The 22,284-nt window shown below is 39.1% G+C and overlaps 1 protein-coding gene across 3 annotated transcripts in view; it reads left to right on the top strand.

Moving 5' to 3' along the window:
• NEO1 (neogenin 1) overlaps positions 1–22,284 on the top strand; it is a 242,688-nt gene that overhangs the window by 195,512 nt on the left and 24,892 nt on the right. For 2 of the 3 annotated variants that reach the window (XM_039237865.1, XM_039237863.1), the window contains exons 14-21: positions 1,780–1,890; positions 2,861–3,055; positions 9,675–9,770; positions 12,200–12,423; positions 12,506–12,644; positions 14,615–14,722; positions 16,399–16,593; positions 20,236–20,304. In XM_039237865.1, coding sequence (XP_039093796.1) covers positions 1,780–1,890; positions 2,861–3,055; positions 9,675–9,770; positions 12,200–12,423; positions 12,506–12,644; positions 14,615–14,722; positions 16,399–16,593; positions 20,236–20,304 — 1,137 coding nt within the window. The remainder of the gene's footprint in view (positions 1–1,779; positions 1,891–2,860; positions 3,056–9,674; positions 9,771–12,199; positions 12,424–12,505; positions 12,645–14,614; positions 14,723–16,398; positions 16,594–20,235; positions 20,305–22,284) is intronic. The other variant, XM_039237864.1, reaches the window with a different exon arrangement.

Below are 22,284 nucleotides of genomic sequence, written 5' to 3'. Positions count from 1 at the left end.
ATTCATTTTCTCAGTGAAACATTTGATGTGTTAGCCAAGTACTCACCTTCATGGTAAAAATAGCTTTTTCTTTATCGAGAAAATTCTTGGATTTTAAGATCATATGTAGATTCATTTGTTTAATGGAGTATACTGAACTTTTGTTCATATGTACTGGCAGTAGATACACAATGGGGAGCAAAAATGAACGTCTGTGCTCTCTTGAAGCATTAACTTGAAGCTTACTAAGTATTAGAGAGCAATGTGGATTACCAGGATCCTGTATTAAACCACAGATAAGACTGAGTGTTAGCCAGAAGTAATTGCTGTTTCTTCATTTTGTGCTACTACAGTACGTAACACATTCTGCCATGTCTTTGTGACATGAGGTGTGGGCCTTGGGTTTAGTCTGTGAAGTCTGGAGGTTACTTGCAGGGAGAGGAGCTCATTCTCTTTACACACATGTCTCTTGCTCATGCGTGTGTGAGCACTCTCTCTCCCTTGCTCTCCTAACATTCTCTCATCAAGGGAGAGGGAATGATAATCTGATTGGTTGAATTCTTTTAGGACCTCAGTTAAGCCATGTTTGCGAGTAGTCCATATTATTTGTTAACAGTTACAAACACATGCACACCCCTCTCTGGCACTTTGGGGTTCAGTGTATGCAGGGAGGCGACAGGTGAACTGACTTGGGCCCAATCATTTTACTTCTCCCCCTGCCTTGCTTGTTGCTTCCTTATGGGTAAAAGCGTCAGGGTGGGCCTGCTGAGAACAGAAACTCCCATCCCTCCTCTCACACGGGACAGGTTTGTTTACCTGAGCCGTCCTGCAGCCTGGCCACGTTCTCCCTCTCAGGTTCCCTCATCAGAGCGTCTGTACTAGCTGCTGGCCAAAGAAGCTAATATTTCGGTATGGGCACGTAAGATCATTTCTCATAACCTTATGAGATCTAATGCAGTACTTAGTATTTAAGTGCTCTAAAGATGTATACATGTGAGCTGTACACTGAAAAATAGTTAAGATGGTAAATTTTATGTTATGTGTTTTAACAGAATAAAAAGAAAGAAAAATAGATGTGTAAATAATATGAATAACTGACCATATTACTGGCTATTGCCCTATTTTGTAGGGTAGACTTTTACATGTGGGCTTTTGTTGCGTTCAGTACATTGGCAAATTTATTACTGGTAGTCATTATGAAAAATTGCATAATAGAAAGGGTTTATTCTTAGGCTTATGGGCATATAGGCTGTTGTGAAAAAGATTTCCTGGCTTTTTGGTGTTTCACATTGTTCTACTCTTCTTATGGGATGACTCAGAGAACAGAGGTGAGATATTTCAGCAGGAGTTACACCTCTGAATTATTTTCTGGTCTTGGGTATCTTCTGAGACCAACTGGCTTTGTTCCTCTGTTATGATTCTTTATTATCCTCTACCTCTTTTTGACCTAAGATGCCTTAGTAACAAAGTGAAAAGATTACATTAAATGATCCCTGAGGGGCCTTCAAGCTCTTAAAATCAGAGGGAGTCTGTAAACTCCTGGGATCTTCATTCATTGGTTTTCCTCTTGATTGTGTGGGCTTCAGCCTCTACTGGAGATGTGGGCGAGCTCCTCTGTGCTGTGCGGATGTATTGCTTGTGCTGTGTTAACTTTAACTGAAACGTTATCAAGACAGTAGCTTTGTACCGAGTTGGTGGATGGGATACTTGCTTAATGACAAGTTGTTCATCTTTTGTTTCTAGCTCTGTTTCAACTTGTCCTTCCCCCCCCCCCCCCCCCACCCTTCGTTTGGGTCTCAGGTCTTGAACGAGGAACTGAGTATAATTTCCGAGTGGCTGCTCTAACCATCAATGGAACAGGCCCGGCTACTGACTGGCTGTCTGCTGAAACTTTTGAAAGTGACTTAGATGGTAAGAACAACATCAACAGGAGTGGCAGAAGCTAGGTGCTAACTAACTGTAGTTAAATTAGTTAAACTGGACAGCCACAGATTTGGGGGTGTATGTGGCTTAGATCTGTGAACTTTAATATATTACACTTCTGTCCTTGCTGTAATGCCGCAAGTCTCCTAGAATGCCTTTTTTTGCCAGTGTCTTTTAGAGACCTGTCCCATTAAGCAGAACTAGAACAAATAAAATTGTAGAGGTGCTTTAAGTCTAGTTTTTTATCAAGACCACTGAGTAGATGGATGATCTAAAATTTAACACTGGGCCACATCAATCCCACCTTTTTCAGCTACGGTTCCCCCTTTCCCTTAGTCCGGGACACCTTGCCCTTTTTCTCATCTCTGTTCAGTGACTACCTTCATAAACTTATATAGCAAGTTATGCCTTGAGGCAATGGATTTGAAAGATTCTATAAATTGCTACTTTTTTTAAGCTCTTAGTCTCCCATCGTTTAAATCAATATGTAGTTCTAAAGTTTCCTGTTTTCTGACTTATATTACTTAGGGGAGTAAATAATTGATACAGCTGCTGTAATGTGATACTTGATCATCTGTTGACAACAGTCTTCTAATTAGTTGGTGTTATGCCTTTCTCATTCCACCTAGTTGAGTCTGGGACTCAGATGTACCAAGAGGAAAGAGTAGTTACTGAAAGGCAGTTTGTTTTTCCCCATTGGGCAGAGGTTCTTATGTTCCTTTGCCTTCCCCTCCAAATTAATATTGCATTTTCTTTTATTTCAGGCTGTTTGGGTTTTGTTTTCTTCTTAGAATATAGTAAAACCACAGGCCATACTTCACTGTATATAGAGATTCCCTGTGAATTCTTGGCTGTATGGAAAAGTCTTAGCTCCAAATAATGTGACAGGAGGCTAAACACCATGCCCCAAGGATGGTGTAATATTCTAAATTCTTGTTTTTTCTACTTTCCTTCCCAGAAACCCGTGTTCCTGAAGTGCCTAGTTCTCTTCATGTCCGGCCACTTGTCACTAGCATTGTAGTAAGCTGGACTCCTCCAGAGAATCAGAATATTGTGGTCAGAGGTTATGCCATTGGTTATGGCATTGGCAGCCCTCATGCCCAGACCATCAAAGTGGACTACAAACAGCGCTATTACACCATCGAAAATCTGGGTATGTATGCTGAGTAGAGGAGGTCATTGCACATGGGAGTTCTTCTTTTTAACTTTTTTAAACATTTTTTTTAAATTTTTACTTGAGAGAGAGAGAGAGTGAGATGGAGGAGAAGAGCAGAGGGGAAGAGAGAGAGAGATTGAATCTTAAGCTGGCTCCGTGTTCAGCACAGAGCCTGACATGGGGCTTGATCCCACAATCCTGGGATCATGACCTGAGCTGAAATCAAGAGGGTTGGACGCTCTACCAACTGAGCCACCCAGGTGCCCCTTAACTTTTTATTGTATGATAATTTTATTTTTACAGAAAACTTTTAAAAATACTACAAAGAATTCCTATAAATCCATCACCAAGAGACCCCAAAGGTTAACATTTTACCACATGTGCTTTATCTTCCTATACGTACATATTTTTTCTCTGAAACATTTGAGAATAAGTTACACATGCGATACCCTCTACCCTCTGACACTTTAATGTGAGTTTCCTAAAAAGTGAGGGCATTTTCCAGTATAACCACAGTACATTTATGAAAGTCAGCAAATCACACTGAGACAATATCTATAGACTTTATTTATATTTTACTAGTTGTCTCGTTAATGTCCTCTATAACAAAAGAAAAGCATTGTTTTCTGGTCCAGGATTACTTACTGCATTTAGTTATCATGTCTCATTCGTTTTCTCTGATATAGAGCAGTACCTTGGTTTTTTCTTAAATTTTATGACTGTGATATTTTGATAAGTATAGACCATTTATATTTTGTAGAATGTCTCAGCTTTGTCTAATATTTCCCCACTACAGCTCACACATTTTTGGAAGGAATGGCATCCATACATTGTATTCGTATGAGTGCATCACAACAGAAAGCACACGAAAGGCTGTTGCTAGGTGATGTTAACCTTAATCACTTGGTTCAAATGGTATCTGCCACATTTTTCCAACATAAAGTTATTGGGTTTTTTCCTTCATAATTAGTAAATACCTTGTGGGGGAGATACCTTGAGTCTTTGTAAATATCTTGTTTTTCATCAAACTTTCACTCGTTTTGGCGTTTTATTAATAGGTACTATGGTGGTGTTTCCCAAGTGAAGTTCTAACTCTATTATTTCTCCTACATTTATCAGCATTCTTTGATAAAGAAGAGCTTTCCTTTTCTTCCTTAGTGAAAGAATGGCCAGTGGAAGTCTCTTTATAACTGGTTCTTCTATTTGACATCTTCCAGCTTTCTTTGAGTACTTTCTTCCTTGTTGACCCAGTAAAGTATTCCCTGCCCTTAGCCCTTGAATCAGTCATTTCTCCAAGGAACACCAGTGTTTTTCATGGAAAATATTTAGAAACCATTATCTTCACTGTACATACTCTTGGTTATCAGGGTAGAAAATCCTGAGGAATTTACAAAAGCTATTAAGTGAGGTTAACAAAATCATGAGAGACAAAATTGAGATACAAAAATAGTTGTGTTCCGGGGCGTCTGGGTGGCTCAGTCAGTTAAGTGTCCAACTTCACCTCAGGTATGATCTCACAGTGCGTGGCTTCGAGCCCCGCGTCGGGCTCTGTGCTGACAGCTAACTCAGAGCCTGGAGCCTGTCTTTAGATTCTGTATCTCCCTCTCTCTCTGACCCTCCCCTGCTCACACTGTCTCTCTCTCTCTCTCTCTCAAAAATAAATAAAATATTAAAAACTTTAAAAAAATAGTTGTGTTCCCATGTACTCACAATAAACAGAAGTTGGAATTAAAATAACAATACTACTTACATAGCATCAAAAAATATGAAATACTTAGCGATAAACCTTAAACATATGTACAAGGTGTGGTGCCTGAGTAACTCAGTCGGTTAAGTGTCCAGCTTCAGCTCAGGTCATGATCTCACAATTCATGGGTTCAAGCCCCACGTCGGACTCTGTGCTAACAGCTCAGAGCCTGGAGCCTGCATCGGATTCTGTGTCTCCCTCTCTGTCCCTCCCCTGCTTGTGCTCTCTCTCTCAGAAAAAAATAAACATTAAAGAGATTTTTTTAACTAAAAAGTAAAAATATGTACAAGGTCTGTCTTGGAAATTGGAAAATTATTGCTGAAATTAAAGATGACTTAAATAAATAGAAGTACCCTTATAAATTGGATAATATTATTAAAGGAAGATGATATTATTAAAATGACAGTTCTCTCCAGTACTGTTCCAAGTAAAATCTTAGCAGACTTTTTAATAGAAATTGATAAACTTAATTCTAAAAAATCAAAAAAACTAGAATAGCGAAACATTTTTTAAAATGAAGAATCAGGTGTGATCTTTTCAACATTTATTCAAATGCTTTTTAAAGACCCACACTGCCTGATTTCAGTACTTATTATAAAGCAACAGTAATGGAGACATTGTGGTGGTATTAGTACAAAGGTAGGTGTTATATAGATCAGTAGAATGGAGTCCAGAAATAGGTACGTAGGTAGGTAGGTAGATAGATAGAGTTAAACAATTTTTTGATTGATAGAGTTATTTTATTTATTTTTTTTTACAAACACACTGAGATAACTTAGTAGGGAGAGGGTAGTATTTTCAACAAAAGGGTGGGAGTAATTAGATATCTGTATGAGAAAGAAAAGGAACTTTCCTTGGCCTTTATCTCACACCATACACAAAAACAGATCTAAATGCAAGAGGTAAAACTATAAGACTTCTAGGAAAAGACAGGGAAAAACTTTCATGACTTTGAGGTAGACAAGGAACTCTCAAGATATAAAAAAGCATAAGTTAAAAAATTAAAAGAATCTATTACATTTCATTGAAATTTAAATTTTCATCTTTTGGAAAGACACCAATAAAATGAAAAGATGAGCCACAGACTAGGAGAAAATACTCATCATTCAAATATCTGGCAAAGAATTGGAGTCCAGAAAACATAAAAACTCTTACAACTTAATAAAAGATTAGGCAAAAGATTTGGATGGACAGTATACAAAAGATATTTGAGTGGACAGTCATCACATGAAAAGTTTCTCAGCGTCACTAATCATCAGAGAAATGCAAGTAAAACCACAACAAAATACCACTCACATTCTCTGCAGTTGCTAAAATGTCTCATCAGATATCAGCAAAGTTCATCAGAGCTGGAACTCTTACACTTGCTGGGGGGACATCTGATGTTACAGCCACTTGAAACAGTTAGTAGGTTTCTTAAAAAGTTGACCATACGACCCAATATTCCCACTTAGACAGTTAGCCAAGAGGAGTAAAATACATATCTACACCAAGTATCATACAGATATGTTCATGATGGTTTTATAATCTAAAAGGGATAAACGGGTAAATGGTAACTTGTGTCTGTACAACAGAATCCTCGGCAATTGAAAGGGATAAGCTGTTGACACATCAACATAATGAATCTCACAACATTATGCTGAGCAAGAGAAGCCAAACACAAATACCATTACTGCTTTTCTATGAAATTGTAGATTTGGCAACATTTATCTATAGGCACAAAGCAGGATCGGTAGTTGCCAGAGGAGACAGGGGTGATAGGAGTTGACTGCAGGGGACACAAAGGAACTATTGGCAGTGTTGAAAATACTCGGTCTAGATTGTGGTACTGATCATACAGGCAGGTATATGTATTTGTCAAAAGTCAAACTGTACACTTCAGTGGGTACATTTTATTGTATGCTAATTATACCTTAAAGTTGATTTAGAAAGCAAAAACATTTTTGAGAAATAGTAATACTTTATAATAGAAAATGAATTGATTTTGGTAGATGTAATTACTTTTCCAAATTAGGTTATCATTATAGAGATCTTCCTTTGAAAGACTTCTCTTTAAATTCACAGTCTGCCCTGACCAACTTTTTTATTCAAATCATTTCTTTGTAAATATCTTTCCTAAGAGCGACTTTATGTGCTTAACAAATGAATTACCTTCATCTTTTCTGGTAGAAAATAAGCAGCAATTTAATGCTTTATTTCAAACACATTATTTCTCTTTTTCCTTTTAAGAAGAAACAGGCGTAGCTAACCTAGGAAGTATGCCCCATGTGAACAGTCTCATAAGGCACTTGTAGGAAAGCAAATGAAAAGCTTTGCTGGTAGGATAAAAATGTCTCTGTGGTATTTCCTTTATGAAACTACTAAAATGAAGATCCTCTGCAATACATAGTCCTTGACCTTCATGTACTTTCAGTCTAATAGGAAAACACAAACAATGAAATGAGTTGATGTAAAGTATGTTCAGAGAAGGGAGAGCTCGTTAAGGTAGCAGTGGAGCAGTCAAGGAAGAAGCTTGGCCTGTACTTGAAAGACATGATTGTGTTTGAAAATGAGATGAGAAGGAGCAGCACATGTGCTGAAGAAGAAACAGACTTTATGAGAAAAGAAAGTGGACATTGAGAAGTAGCAAAAACATTTAATTTAGCATAAAGTAAAATAAGCTTGAGCTACGTTTATCAACACAGATAGATCAAAGATGCATGTAATGTTGAACAAAAGAAAAAAGTCAGAAGTGGAAAAGTACATTTAAAAATTCATTAATCGGGGCGCCTGGGTAGCTCAGTCGGTTAAGCGTCTGACTTCGGCTCAGGTCATAATCTCACAGTTCGAGGGTTCGAGCCCCGCGTAGGGTTCTGTGCTGACAGCTCAGAGCCTGGAGCCTGTTTCAGATTCTGTGTCTCCCTCTCTCTCTCTGCCTCATGCTCTGTCTCTCTCTGTCTTAAAATTAAATAAAACCAAAAAAATTAAAAAAAAAAAAAGGAATTCAGTAATCAACCTAGAGCTCTCTCCTGAGCCTCCAGTCAATGTAAACTTCTGCTAACTATGTATTTGCACCGGGATATATCCCATTCTATCATAATTTAACCCAAACTAAAGTCAGTGTCTTCTGCAAATGTTTCAAACGGTTAATATTTAATGAACACCTATAATATCCCAAACTCTTAAACAGACATTCCAATTATTAGAAATAATACAGTGTTGAGATAATTGAAATTGTTTAGAGTGCTGAGGAAGAGAAATGAGGTGCTACAGCCTTTAACCAGAAAGGCTAGTCCAGTCTGGGATGAGCCGTCTTAGAGGAATAGGCATTGTCCAGGCAGAGAAGGGTGGCTGTATCATCATCACACGGAACAGCTGCACATGTTCAGGCCCAGTGGTAGGAGAGCTTACAGTGCTCAGTGAACTGAAAGATAGCCGATAAAGAGCATAGAGCACGGTGAACAAGGCAGAGTGGTGAGAGGCAAGTAGCCAGAATCAACAAGACTTGATTGTTTGCATATAGGGGAGGAGAAAGAGAGAGGTCTTATGACTCCCTAGTTTCTGACTTGAGCAGCAGGATACCTAGTGCCATTTACAAACTAGAGAACACTGGAGCAGATCTGAAGCGGGGAGAGAGATGGAGATGCCAAGTGGAGGATGCCAAGCAGACAGCTGACATAGAGGTCCACTGTTTAGAAGAAAGGTCTAGACTGGAGATATGTATTTGCATTTGATGACACGTGTGTGCTCATCCAAACTAAGCACATGGGGAAAAAAGAGTAGGAATTGAAGGGGGCCTGGAATCAGGCCTTGAAAATGTGTACATGATTGCTCTGCCTGTCTCTGACCCTAGTGAGTGACATCACCATCTACCATGTTGCTCAAACCAGAACTTTTCCTTTTTCCTCACCCATCAGGCATTAAGTCTTGTTGATTTCATTTGTTATCACTTCTTTCTGACACTGGAAGACCAGGTGCCTTTATATATGTCCCACTGGTAGCTCGAGAGTGGCCACCAAGCAGACCAGCTCTTTAAAGCTTTTGAAGTAATGCAGGCTGTTTGAGGTGTGGCCTCTTGGAAAATTGCCCAACTTCACCAGAAGTGGTGTAGGTCAGCCCCTTACCTTGAAATACCTCAGTAGAGTCCAAGTCCCATTTCTGGAACTGGATTTTGAAGTATGAAGACTAAACCGTGCCTAGATCGGGAATGTGATGAAGTAGAGCCTTCCTGGTTTACCAGCAGGAGAACGAATGCTGCTATGACTATTTTATACCCCCCTTTCCCCCAGGTCTCACTAGCAGCATTTTACATGATCCCTGGAGGGAGCATTTCTTCGCTGCTTCATTTCCTGCAGCATCACCTCCAAGCCAGTTGAAATCTGGGGCTCTGCCTTATCCAACCAAGAAGTCTCCCTGAGGCCTAGATGGGGTTTGGCAGTTCTTGGATTTGGAGGCCCCACTTGTTGAGTTAACAGTTCTGCTACTTCTCCACTTGCTTGGCTGTTCCATTCGCAGTTCTCCTTTCTGAGAATGAAGGGGGTCTCATTCTAAGCTCTAGCTGTTGGCTTACAACACATGAAAATCCTATGCACTCATTCTCATCTGAGCCCCTCACTATACAGTAACGTCACTAAACCATTGCTTTAGTTGAAGCCAAGAGAGGATTTGGGCACAGCCCAACTCCTCCAGGAAGTTGATCCCAGCCAACTTTTCTGTGCTGTGTATGCTGCCATCTCTACATGTCCTCACACCCCAGAAGAGTCCCACATAAAATTCTTAAAATCTTTCCTAACTTCCTCTGCATTTAAGATCATGCATATTCACCCTTGCTTTTTAAAATTCTGGAGTGAGAATTTTTTCTCTGTGTTTTCACTTGTTTCTTTCCTTCAGATCCCAGTTCTCACTACGTGATAACCCTGAAAGCCTTTAACAACGTGGGTGAAGGCATCCCCCTGTACGAGAGTGCCGTGACCAGACCTCACACAGGTAAGCCATCCTGTCCATCTCTGGTCTTCAGCACTTTTTCCAGCAGGTAATGTGGAATGTTGGCACAAGGTCTGCCCCATAGTTATCAGTGGAAGGGAAAGTATATGCCACTATAGACTTCATATAGGAAAACGGGCTTTCAGCAGGGAAATTTCTGTTAATTTCTGGTTTTTTCTTTTTAGAAAATATTAATAGTCCTGTCATGCAAATAAGTCTATGTAGATATGTAGCAAATGTTTTTAATGTGTTGGGCTCTAGAAAGCATAGTTGTTAGACAATTAAAAGTGATTTTCATCTTTTGGTCATGTGAGTTATAACTAAAAGGAGTAAAAAAAGGAAAGGATCTCTGTACCTCTGGAGGAATTATATGGGTTACTAAATGTAGCAGTAAATGTGTATGATCAATGAATCCAGCATTTCCTTTACTAGTCACGTGAGTTGATTGGGGAAGTACTTTTTGCTTTTCATCAACTTTATTTATAGAAAGAGTATAAAGTCAGTCATACTATCCATTTGTTCGACTGTACATTTATTACAAAAGAGACCAAAATACTCATTATTTTTTGTAATAAAAGAATACACATATAATGTAAAATTTCTGTAGATAAATAAAACATCTAATTTAGAGCTGAATGAGAAAGCTTATATAAATAAACATATAAGACTTGTAAATTTTTCTAAGAGGTATTGAAAATCCAAGAATTTATCATTTTCAGAAATGCTCTTTTCCATTTGTTTTCCAGAACTGTGAATCTCTATTGCCTGCTATATTTTCTGGTTACTTTGTATAATAGTGCACATTTGACATTGTTCTTTTGAAAAAGATAACCTCTGTCCCTTTTTTTCTTGAGTGCTTTTACTTGCAAGACCAGCATCCTTACTACATGTTTGGTAGTTCTGTCCTGTATTTTCCTGTGTTATTGCAATTTATAAGTTCTTTTTCCAGAAAGGAAAAAAAAATGTTATGATGAAAAAGAATATTTAAATAAGTGATTTGCTGCTTTCTTAAATTAGCCCATAATAGAAATTTTTTTTGAAATTATTTTCTCTTATGTGACTTAAAAATAATGGCCTTCTAGCTAAAAATATACAAGAAAATGTTCCTAAGTCATTTAACCTCATTATCTTTTCCAAGAGTTATTACATTAAAAAAAATTTCTCAAAGAAGTCTAATGATTTTTGCACCTGAAGGTGCATCTTCTGTAACTAATTGGTTTGTGTCCTGATCTTTGAACAAAGCCCTTGACTATAATGTGTGCTGTTCCTCTGTTATTTTTAGTACTCATTGTGTAAGAATGAACAAATGGAGACTGTTAACATTAGTTTGGCCATTATTCATAAACAAGGTCCATGCCATTTCAGATTTTGAGATACAGGAAGGGCTAGTCTCCATAACCATATGGGAAACCCATTTTAAAACCTTAGCTTAAAATAAATCAATCTGTGTATACTTAGAAAACCTGACCAAGAGTTGATAAAGCCCAATGGATCCAGCTGTATCGCCCTGGGTTCATGGTCTATCCTCTATTTTGACACTGAGCTTAGAGAAGGTGTCTGTTGCATGTGGCACAGGCCATACATGAGTATAGACTTTCCATGAGATAAGAACTCTTTATTTCTAAAGTTCATAAAGGCTGTCACTTGGACCCATTACTATGTCATTTCCCATACCTGATTGGGATTCATTGGGTGGGTTGTTTTCTGACGCTACTGGAGAAAGTACAGCAGATGTTCCTGCATGGTGTCCGCTTACCTTTTCCTCGGGGAGAGTAATACTCTTGAGAGTTACTTTTGCTTTATTTGGAAGTATGCCATCCTGCTGTACTGCTTATAGACCCAAGACATCAGTAGATCTCAGCTGGACCCTGTGGGTATCAGATAAGCCTAACACTAAGGCCAGGTTAAGTTGCCATTGACTGGCCTTCAGGACTTAGGTTTGAGAGTAGGACCCTTACGTGTTTGTTGACATGCATTGATAAGCCATGTCCCAAATTCAGCCACATTCATGGAAATATCAAAGCAGATCATAAGCTTTGTGTTGCTTGTTCTGAAATTACACCCTTGATTTTACAAGCAGTTTGTATCTTTTCACAGTCCTTTTTAAAAAGGTGGTAGAATTTTCAAGTAATTAAAAAAAATTAAAGTATGACTATATTAATATCACTGGATTATCAAATTTTAATATACCTACAGATACAGTAGAGAATATTGTGAATTATTTCCCTAGACATTTTCCTGCAAATTTTTCCTGAAAGAACACAAGTGGAAATAATTCTTTTTAATGAATGGTGGTTATCTATTAACTCCAGATTCTCTTTCTCTTTCTCCATCTCTCATCTTTCATTCCATATGTTACCCTGCATTTCCTTTTCTTTTATTTTTGTTTATGTTAAAATGCCACTTCCCTTTTTTAATTACTTTCTGCCCAGACACTTCTGAAGTTGATTTATTTGTTATTAATGCTCCATACACTCCAGTGCCAGATCCCACTCCCATGATGCCACCTGTGGGAGTTCAGGCTTCCATTCTGAGTCATGACACCATAAGGATCACATGGGCGGACAACTCACTGCCCAAACATCAGAAGATTACCGATTCTCGGTACTACACAGTCCGATGGAAAACCAACATCCCAGCAAACACCAAGTACAAGGTACTGGCACATTTGCGCTGGGTGAGAAAAGCCAACTCTTGATGTTTCCTAATTCTAAAGTCCTTCATTCATATGCTTCCAGAATGCAAATGCAACGACTTTAAGTTATTTGGTGACTGGTTTAAAAGCAAATACACTGTATGAATTCTCTGTGATGGTGACCAAAGGTCGAAGATCAAGCACATGGAGTATGACAGCCCATGGGACCACCTTTGAATTTGGTATGTGTTGTCTGAATCTTACATCACATGGCATTTCTTCTCTTTCCAAGACTCAAAAGCCAGTGGAAGTCCATGCAAATGTTGTGCCACATCCCAAGGTTTGAGACTTCTCATCACCTGTTTCTGCTGCCCAAGGAAAATTATCGAGGGTGTGCATTAATCATTTATAGAACATAGGAAGTAGATACAGCTGGAGTTCAGTGTTTGAATTATGTTTTCTTCATCACTGAACAAGAACATTAGCAAATAATGGGATAATACAATGCAAAGTACACTAAATTGTAGGAATCAAGGGACTTTAGTTCAATCCCAGATCAACTAAACACTGACTGTGTAAGTCATAAGTAAGTCATCCAGCCTCTCCATCTGTTTCTTCCATCTGTAAAAGAGGGGTAATAATATCTGCCTTTCCTACCTTATAGGGTTATTGTAAGGGTAAAATGAGCAGATGAGAAAACACACGGCAATTATAAAGCACTGTATAGATGTAGAGGATTACTGTCATTAATCCTCCTTTCCTGCTAAATTGAGAGAAAGAAAAACAAGTGACCTGCCCTTCACCAAGCTGCCAGCGCCATGCTTGCTGGAGCCTCAGAACTGTACCAGGGAACCACAAAGTTTCCCCAGCAGCCTTCTTACAAACCAGTTAATATCTGGTAAATCTCCCAGTGGGACAGCCTCAGGGGTTTTGTCTGTAAGTAAACATGAAAGGTAAAAGACACCTAAACAAATTAAGGGAAAAGCAGGCTATCCAAGTCTGAAATTCCATTTGCCTTTTGCTCACTTGTAGGCCTGCCTTCTGCCTTCTGTACTTTTCTAGCATGTGGATATGTGTAACCGTTGGGAGTCTCTGTCTCCTATAGCCTCCTATGGCTTTTTTCTCCTATATATAATGAAAAAAATGGAACTATTAAGCCTCTCCGGCCTGGGCCTGGCCCTAACGCCTTTTTGTCTTTTACACAGTTGATTGGACTTCCTACAGAGAAAAAGAGTTGAATTTGGAGAGCTTAGAATTAACAGTGCACAAAAGTTTAGATAGACACTGAGTTTGCTTTCTTCGCTAGTTTTAAGAATATCTTTTTGCTTAATTACAACCCATTAGTTAATAAATGATACTACATATCCCTTAGGATGTCTGCATTTCACCAGGCTTCCTTCCATTTTATGCTAGGAGAATTCCAGTATTTTAGGTAGAGAAGAGTAAATTGAAGGATATACTTAATTTGCTCATTTCTCGACTAGTACATTAATAGTTATCAGCCATAACATGGAAATACAAGAAATGCAGTATTGTGTTTATTCCATTGGTTTTTCTGTTTCATAGACAACTTTACATTTCAGAACAGTAACCTCAAATAGTAGACAGTGTGTGTTTAGTGCAAAATTAAAATAAAAACCTCAATTTGTAAATCATTCACTTTTTGAGGGAATAGGGGTAAAAACCCTATTAAAAAACATTATATTTGGTTTGGAGAGTCAGCTATAAATGAAAGAGAAATTTATTTTACACTTGAAAACATTCTACAAAATCATCCAAATTTGAGGGGGAATATGTCATCTTGGCCAAATTACCTAGCTTTTTTCGTTGTCAATGCCCTGACTGTCAAGCAGGAGTAGGAGCAATTGCCTTTCAAGTTGCCATACATATTAAGTGAAATACTATTTGTAAAATGGCTGGCATATAGTAGATACTTGGTAACTAACTACAAAGGTCTTTTGATTTCCCTCCTCAGCCCCCAGCCAAGATGACAATTCTGTATCCTCACAGTATGGTATTTTCTCTTTGGTACTTGGCATATTCTTCTCTTGATTAGAGGTATTTACAGGTAGACTTTGAGTCCTTTGAAGCCAGGAGGCTTCATCTTTTTTGTCTTATACCTCTTATTGTGCCTTAGAAGTGGAAAGGGTTGAGGAAATGGTGACTTAAATTGAAGTGGACAAGAACTAATGAAAGTCTTGTTATTTTGTAGTTCCTACTTCTCCACCCAAGGATGTGACAGTTGTGAGTAAAGAGGGAAAACCTAGGACCATAATTGTAAATTGGCAGCCTCCCTCAGAAGCCAATGGCAAAATTACAGGTAAGACACCTTTGAATGTATGTCTGGCCTCTGTTCCTGCCTGGCAGAAGCTTCCCAACAGAGTGCTGTGTGGTTGGGCGAAGTGGGAGTCTGAAGGCTGGCTTGGTCATTTTATGAGATGCAGAGAATCATGATGATCCTTGAAAGTGGAAGAAGAGGGTGCTTTTGCTCACAGTAGGGTACAAAGGAATGGCCAGTTGGTTGTTCTGACTCACTTTGGGTGGAAGTCTGATGGGTGTTGTTACATTAGACAGTCTGGCTACAGTGGGACCTTATGGACATGTTTATTTTCATCAGAAAAGCTTTTCTCTGCGTCTGACTAGATGATCAGTTTTGACGTCAAAGACCCTGCCTGATTCTGCAGGGTAATACCCAGTAAGGGTAGATTCGGTCTTTTACCCTGAAGACCCAAAAAGCCTATTAGACTTTTAATTCATTTTTTGTCACCGGGCCTGCTACCTCAGCTTCCTGTGCTCTTAACACTAGAGTTAGAAGTTTGAATGGCCTGTGCCTTTGAAGGGACTTGTGATTTTTACTTGGACTCCCAGAGAACTCTCCACAGTAGAGGACACTATGCCTTCTTCAACTTTATCAGGGAGGAAAGGCCGATGAGATTTAGCTCTTAATTAAGCTCCACTCTGTGTAGACAGATGCTGAGGAACAGGGGTTTGCTTTTGAGTGTTCCTGTGTATGAATAAGGGGTCTAAGGGAACTGCTCCTTAGACCTGCTGTCCTGCTTCCACTTTCAGTTAGAATCCCTTTCCATAAATCCCTGAGCTATCTTGTTTTGTTTCTTGTTTTTTAATTTTCCTGTTCCTTAAAAGAATGAAGCATGACTTGACTTGGATTACATTTTATTTTGTCTTTAAAAACCAGTAGTGATGCTGGCATTTTTGCACTGTGTAGATCAGGTAGGCATGAATCTTTTGTCTCAGACGTGGAGACTGAGCGCCCCCTGGTGGGAGTATCAGGTGACGTTTCACTAGGACTTCACCCACTTCCGAGTCTGCAGAGCTTTAATAAAGGTATCACCCATATCTCCTGGGAGTTTTTCTCCTGAGAAATCATGTTGGTGCAAGCTAAAACAGCACTTCAGATCAGTGTCTGTTTTCAAAAGTGCTTTAAGTGTAGATCCTTGATGTGTACATTGTTCAAATATTAAGATGTTGAAGTGATTAGGTTGTTTTCCTTCTAAGAGTTCTTAGCCTTGTATTATTATCTTATAATAGTTATACAACTGCTTTTATTGCTTCAACTGCCGATACAGATGATAACTTATAGCTTGATACTCTTGAGATTGCGGTTTTCTATATATTATGTTTAGTGTAGCATTTTGAATGCATTTTACCCTTGCCCCCGTTTTTTAAAGTTTTTTTTGAGAGAGGATGGGAAAAAAGGTCTGAGCGGGAGTGGGACAGAGAGCCGGAGAGAGAGAATCCCAGGCAGGCTCCACACTGTCAGTGTGGATCTGACTGGGGGGTCTGTGAGAACATGACCTGAGTTGAAATGAAGACCCAGACGTTTAACCGACTGCCACCCAGACACACCACCATTGCTCTGTAATCAGTAGCTGGTTCTATACTTGTATATGCTATCACATACATCTTTATTGACTTACTGATCTCAAAAGAAAAATCAGGAATAAGATATCTTTTCTCATTTCCTCCTTTGAACAGGTTACATCATATATTACAGCACGGATGTGAATGCAGAGATACACGACTGGGTTATTGAGCCTGTTGTGGGAAACAGGCTGACTCACCAGATACAAGAGTTAACACTTGACACACCATACTACTTTAAAATCCAAGCCCGAAACTCAAAAGGCATGGGGCCCATGTCTGAAGCTGTCCAATTCAGAACACCTAAAGGTAAAACTCCACTAAACAGTGTTTTATCCTATGTCTCTTAAGTGAGGCAATGCTTGCACTTATCGCTTTAGCATATAGAGACTGTGGAGAATATAAGAAGTCCTGATGATGAGTTTATGACCCACAATGTGAACATTTATCTCAGAATGATCCTTCACTCACCCATTGACCACCAAATCCGTGCTCCCTAGATTATTGGCCTAACCATGTCCCTTACAAAGCTGTTTGAGGCAAATGAATTGTAGTGATCCTAAAGTTTTTACCAGTCAGATCAGATGTGATTCTCTGATTACCAGATAGAGTAATAGCATGTTAATTTCCTTTCAACACATGCAGGCTCTCAACCTGAAAGGCTTAAGGACCTTTGTAGAGAGAAAGACACTAATGGGGGATGCTTGAAGAAAATTCTAGATAAATTCTAGTAAAATAAAGTACTGAACCAAGTGAGATTTAGGAATAAAATTTAGCTGGGAACTGAGTCTTAAAATTTCTTTTCTGTTAGTACTGAAAACAAGATTCAATTTGTTTGGAAGTTTGTGGGGTTTTTTTTTTTTTCCTTTAAAAATTCTGCCTGTCCCATCTTCAAAGCTTGTGATCCTTGCTCTTGTTTTTTCTTCCCCTGTGCTTGGCCTGTTAGCGGACTCCTCTGATAAAATGCCTAATGATCAAGGTAAATCAGTAGATGGCCTCTCTTTCCTTTCCTCTCTTTTGTGACCTGTTATTACTAGCTTTTTGTTGTTTTTGTTTCTTTTTTTTTCCTGAAAATCAGTACTTTGTGTTAAAAAACACATATTTATTGGCCAGAGTAGAGTTGAGTCCATGCTTATGGCACTTGGGGTATCTGAAAAGCTGGGAGTCTACTTAGAAGCTAAATAGGGACAAAAACAGCCGAGTAAATGGAATTCTGCAGCTGTAAGAGATTGGCCTCAAGTGTGGGTCAGTTTGTCCTTTGTGCTAAGATACTGAAATTCTCTAACAATGATAGGCATTTGGGCCATGATGAGAACCCACACACCAGTTTGTCATACTTGTAGTATCTAGGATTATATTAGTATTTCTAAATGAAAAGTTGTAGTCAAATTCAGCAAATACCTTATTTCCCTCCCCCAACAAAAAATCTATCCTAATGAATTGTATGACCATCCACGACAAAACTAGTACTATTTATTCTGTTACCCTAAGCTTAATTCAGAGCTCTTCTCCATTTCTGTCCTTAAATAATGCTTGCTAATTTCAAAAGAAATGAAACAATTTAAAATGGAAACTTAAGCACAGGCCTCAATGTCACCATTCTTGAAATTATATGTCCACGTGGTTTTTCCACTGTAATTGCTATGGTGGAGAGGTAACTGGACTGTGGTTTTCATCTCTGGGGGAGTCAACTAAAGTTGGTCCCTATTTTCTGTACCAAGAGCAATGAAAGGAAAGCTGATGGTTGCTTTCAAGATTTCAGGGTAGTTTTTAGAAATAAAAAGTCTTAGATCTTGGTGAATGGCAAGGAAGAGTCAGAACTTGAGGTTACATATTTCAGGCTTTGGAAATGTGTTTGCACTCAGTCTTTCTTTGTATGTTGGAGAAACTGCATACATGTTTGTATATATGTGTGAGGCACCCTGATGATGGTAGGCATTTTGACGTAAGCATGAGAACAGAAGAAGAACCTTACTGTGTGCCCAGATTACAGATGTGCTCATTGTCCTTCCTCCACTCCACTCGAGCCAGTACAAGTCTTCACATGCACCACAAGGAGGTGTGCTCCAGCCTTTAAACTCCTTACCCATGTTTATTTTTGGTGTTTGGTTAATCGTTGGAATTTTTTGTTCATAGGTTATATGTAAAAGAAAAAAAGTGCTGGGAAATACAGGAACTCAACCAACCAGTTTATTGGCAAAGTGTGTTCTTTGGCAATTAATTACATACTCTGGATAGTTACATACTCTGGATAGTTGGGCTTATAGGTGGGCTACCTGAGAAAGAGGCAGACCTAAATCTGAAGAGCCTTACAAGTAGTAAGTCATCCCCTCCACTAGACTTAATCACAGAGAAAAGAACAACTGGAATCATGACCTGTGGTGTGTGTCATTTGGCAGGAATAATGGCAACAGAAATAACAGAATGAAGTAACAAGTATGGACAGCAGAAAAGGGATCAGGGACTCTGAGTTAAAAATGCTCTTTTGGATACCCAACAACTTGCATTACTTTGGGAGTTTGGAGCTTCTGGAAACATAGAAAACACTGTTTTCATCTAGATATTTATTCTGTTAAATGAATTATGTACGGAAATGTTCAGATTTTAATTTTTCATTTAGTCTGATGCTGGTAATTTATAGAAGTACTTGACATTAACTATAATATGTTATAGAAACACGTCTAGTTTATGCATTTCTAGTCGAGCTTTATTTGTAGAAATAATTCATTTTTAAATGTTTTCTAAAGCTTCATGCTCTGCCTTTGCAAAAGGAAAGATTATATTCTTTCCTTTATTATATTATATTTATTATTGATTTATTATAATTGTAATAATAGTAGTTAATATTTGTTGAACATCTGTTATCAGGCAGTATTCAAAATATTTTATAGGATTAAATTTTCATTTAATCCTCAATACTATTTCATGAAGTAGAAACCATTATTATCACTGTTTTACAATGAAGACACTGAGACCCAAAAATATAATAAATAACTTGCCAGAAGTCAAGTACATGAAAGGCTAGTATTCAAGCACAGGCAGTGTGCTATATTAACGATGAGGAGCAGCTTTGGCTTTGCAGTTCTTTCAGACTTCTTCAGGAGAAATCCACACCTTCAATTGAGGAATGTCTTTGATTTATTGGGAAGGAACTCCTTATATTTGCTTTACTCAAGCAGCTTTTTCTATAAGTGTGAAGAACAAAATCGAAGGCCAAGAATATGATTTATTAAAAAACTGATTTTTGTATTTTATGCAGTCTGTTTGTGAGGTGGTCCCAAGCCTAAGGTCGACAGCCTCAGTCATTGTGTTTCATGATAATGGATTAGGAAACGGTGTCCTTGGTTAGCAACTAGAGGGGAGACTTCACTTTCTCATCCTTGGGAATTTAGATGGCTCAGCAGGAACTGAGAACCCGAGTTGAACCTCCATTTGTTTTCCTCCTCCTGCTCAGGGCAACTTTATACTGGGAAAGGCAACTATAATTTGAAGGAAAAAATCCAAACACTACTGACACCTGCTAGGCCAAATCAACATAGCCAGGTCCTTTGGAAGAGCCCACTTCTGTGATGCAGAAGTCAACCCAACTGGTACCTCTGTTCCTTTTCTGAGAGAAGCTACTTTTGTCATAAGTGCTCTGAGCAGTCTTTCAGGAACTGTTTCCTGGGCGAGAGGAATGGGTGTATTCCCACCTTATGAACAGCAAGTGGCAGTCTGGTTACATACTAGATAGAGCCATGGAACAAGGGTGTCAGCCTTTCAGATGCCTCATTGCATAGAAAGCTATATACCTTAGTTTGCTTTGCACAGCCTATTTTTTCCCCTGTTGTTTATGTGCTACTTTGTTTTCTCATGGACAGAGTAGACTGAAAATATTTTTTGTAGAAAAGTGGAGTGGACTCATCACACCAGTGGCTTGGGTCCTTACTGACATGATTTCTTCTCCTTCAGCCTCAGGGTCTGCAGGGAAAGGAAGCCGGCTGCCAGACCTAGGATCTGACTACAAACCTCCGATGAGTGGTAAAGCCTCTCTTGTGGCTCTTCGGGCCTCCTGTGGGCATGACACGGTTCTGCTTGAGTCTCAATAAGTCTTTTGTAGCTTGTTTGTGGTGGGTTGTGGCATCTTACCTATTTCCTTTTATTTAGTAGAGTTTAACTTGAGGCATTTTCTGGCAAATGGTTGCTGAATTACTGCAAATCCTTCATTACAGGATCCATACGTAAAATTGTTTCCCCACATACCCAACTTAAAATAAGATTAATTCTAAACAAATGAGTCTTCATTTGCCCACTGCCTGCTCTATAAAAGAATTCGAATCTTGCTTTCAGAAATAAACCTTCTAATGTGATTATCCATCACACACAACAAACCAAAGAAGTGCTTCAGAATCATGAATCCCCCCCACTGCTTACTGCACTGTTTTTAATATGGGAATTCTAAAAAATTCTTCCCGGTTTCCTAGCCAGTCTAAGAGCTGGTACCTTCTAATTACTTGAATGATGACACCTACTTCTCTATAGAACTTCACTGTTTTAAGTTGCTTTCACATGTGAAATCACATTTGATTCTCATAACACTGTGAAGCAGGGAGAACAGATGTCATTCCCATTTTATACCTCAAGAGACTGAGTGAAATGAGTGCTGGGATCCACCCACCAATTGTGGAAGTCCTAGAACCAAAATCCAGGTCTGATTGTGCCTTTTCCACTATCACATGCACCCTAAAAGGCGTGTGGTGCTGTACCAGATGTGGGAATCTGAGTCCTAGGCTGAGTTCTAGGACTCTTTCATTTTTTCTCCTGCGATGCATGTGTTACATTTATGTGCTGTCCACATATAACATTCACATGAGAAAAGCAATTACTTCCTTGTCTTTTCTTTCAGTTATACTTTCATTCATTCACACATGTTTTTAAAGGCTCAGGTTCTATGTAACAGGCTATGGGAGCAAAAGGAATGAGTAACAAACCAGCTGACAGAGAAAAGGGAAAGCTTCATAGAAGAGCTGATGACTGACCCAGATATGAAAGGCTGCATGGAAGATGGCTAAATGTCAAGGAGGGGGTTGGACATTTCAGGAATAACCGCATGTGTGAAAGCATGGCAGCAGAAAACAGCCGGCTCTCCCCGGGGGTCATGCTGCCCAGAGACAGTGTAGACAGTCTCACATAGGGAAGGTAGTGGGTTAGAGCCAGGCTGCCAAAAGCTCAGGGACCCGCTTCATCCTGTACATAGCACATGTAAGATACCTCCTACCACAGGGACACTGGGGCTCCATTTATTGAGTATCAGTGTTATTACTCTGATAAATGAAGAATGAGTCAGGGGCTAAGATAATGAAGTCCGAGTGAGGGGTTAAGAAGCTGTCGCAGTAGTCCAGATGAGGCCTAAGAAATGACCTGTCATCATGTCCCTAGCAGGACACGCTCCCCTGGCAGCTCACTCTTATTCTACCTTCCCTGGGAGTTTTTGGCCCTCTTGGAAGTTAGAGGTCAAATGCAGTTCAGTAGGAATTCATCTCTGTTGAGAACAGGGAAGGGCTGCCCCCATCACCCCTACTAGCCTCCACACGCAGGGCCCCCCACCTCTGATTCGCACCGCCTGCCGCACCACATACCCCACCCCGTAACTCAGCAGTGCTGTTAATGAAAGTTATTTGTATAAAGTCCCAATATGGTCTCATTTTATTAGCCCCTAACTCTATAGTCTTTCCCAAATATAAAAATGTTGTTTTATTAAACACCATTATTTACAGTGTAAGTTGTCTGTTTGCTTACCTTTCTCTCAGATGAAGAATAAAAATGATTGAACCAAATGTAGAAGAATAAGCCCTTAAGCTCTCCTAAATCAGCTCAGATTTCTATCACTGTGCTTAGATGTAGCCTATAAAATCATATAATCAAAAGTTGGAAGGTACAGCTAATGCCGTGTTCTGGACAGGATTCCCACAATAGATAAAGTTTGAATTAGATCCTAAGTTTATAAACCAGGGGTATATT

The sequence above is a fragment of the Hyaena hyaena genome, unplaced genomic scaffold (assembly GCF_003009895.1).
Source record: "Hyaena hyaena isolate Hyena2069 unplaced genomic scaffold, ASM300989v1 scaffold_130, whole genome shotgun sequence".
NCBI lineage: Eukaryota > Metazoa > Chordata > Mammalia > Carnivora > Hyaenidae > Hyaena > Hyaena hyaena.
This window is presented reverse-complemented; position numbering and strand designations above follow the sequence as displayed.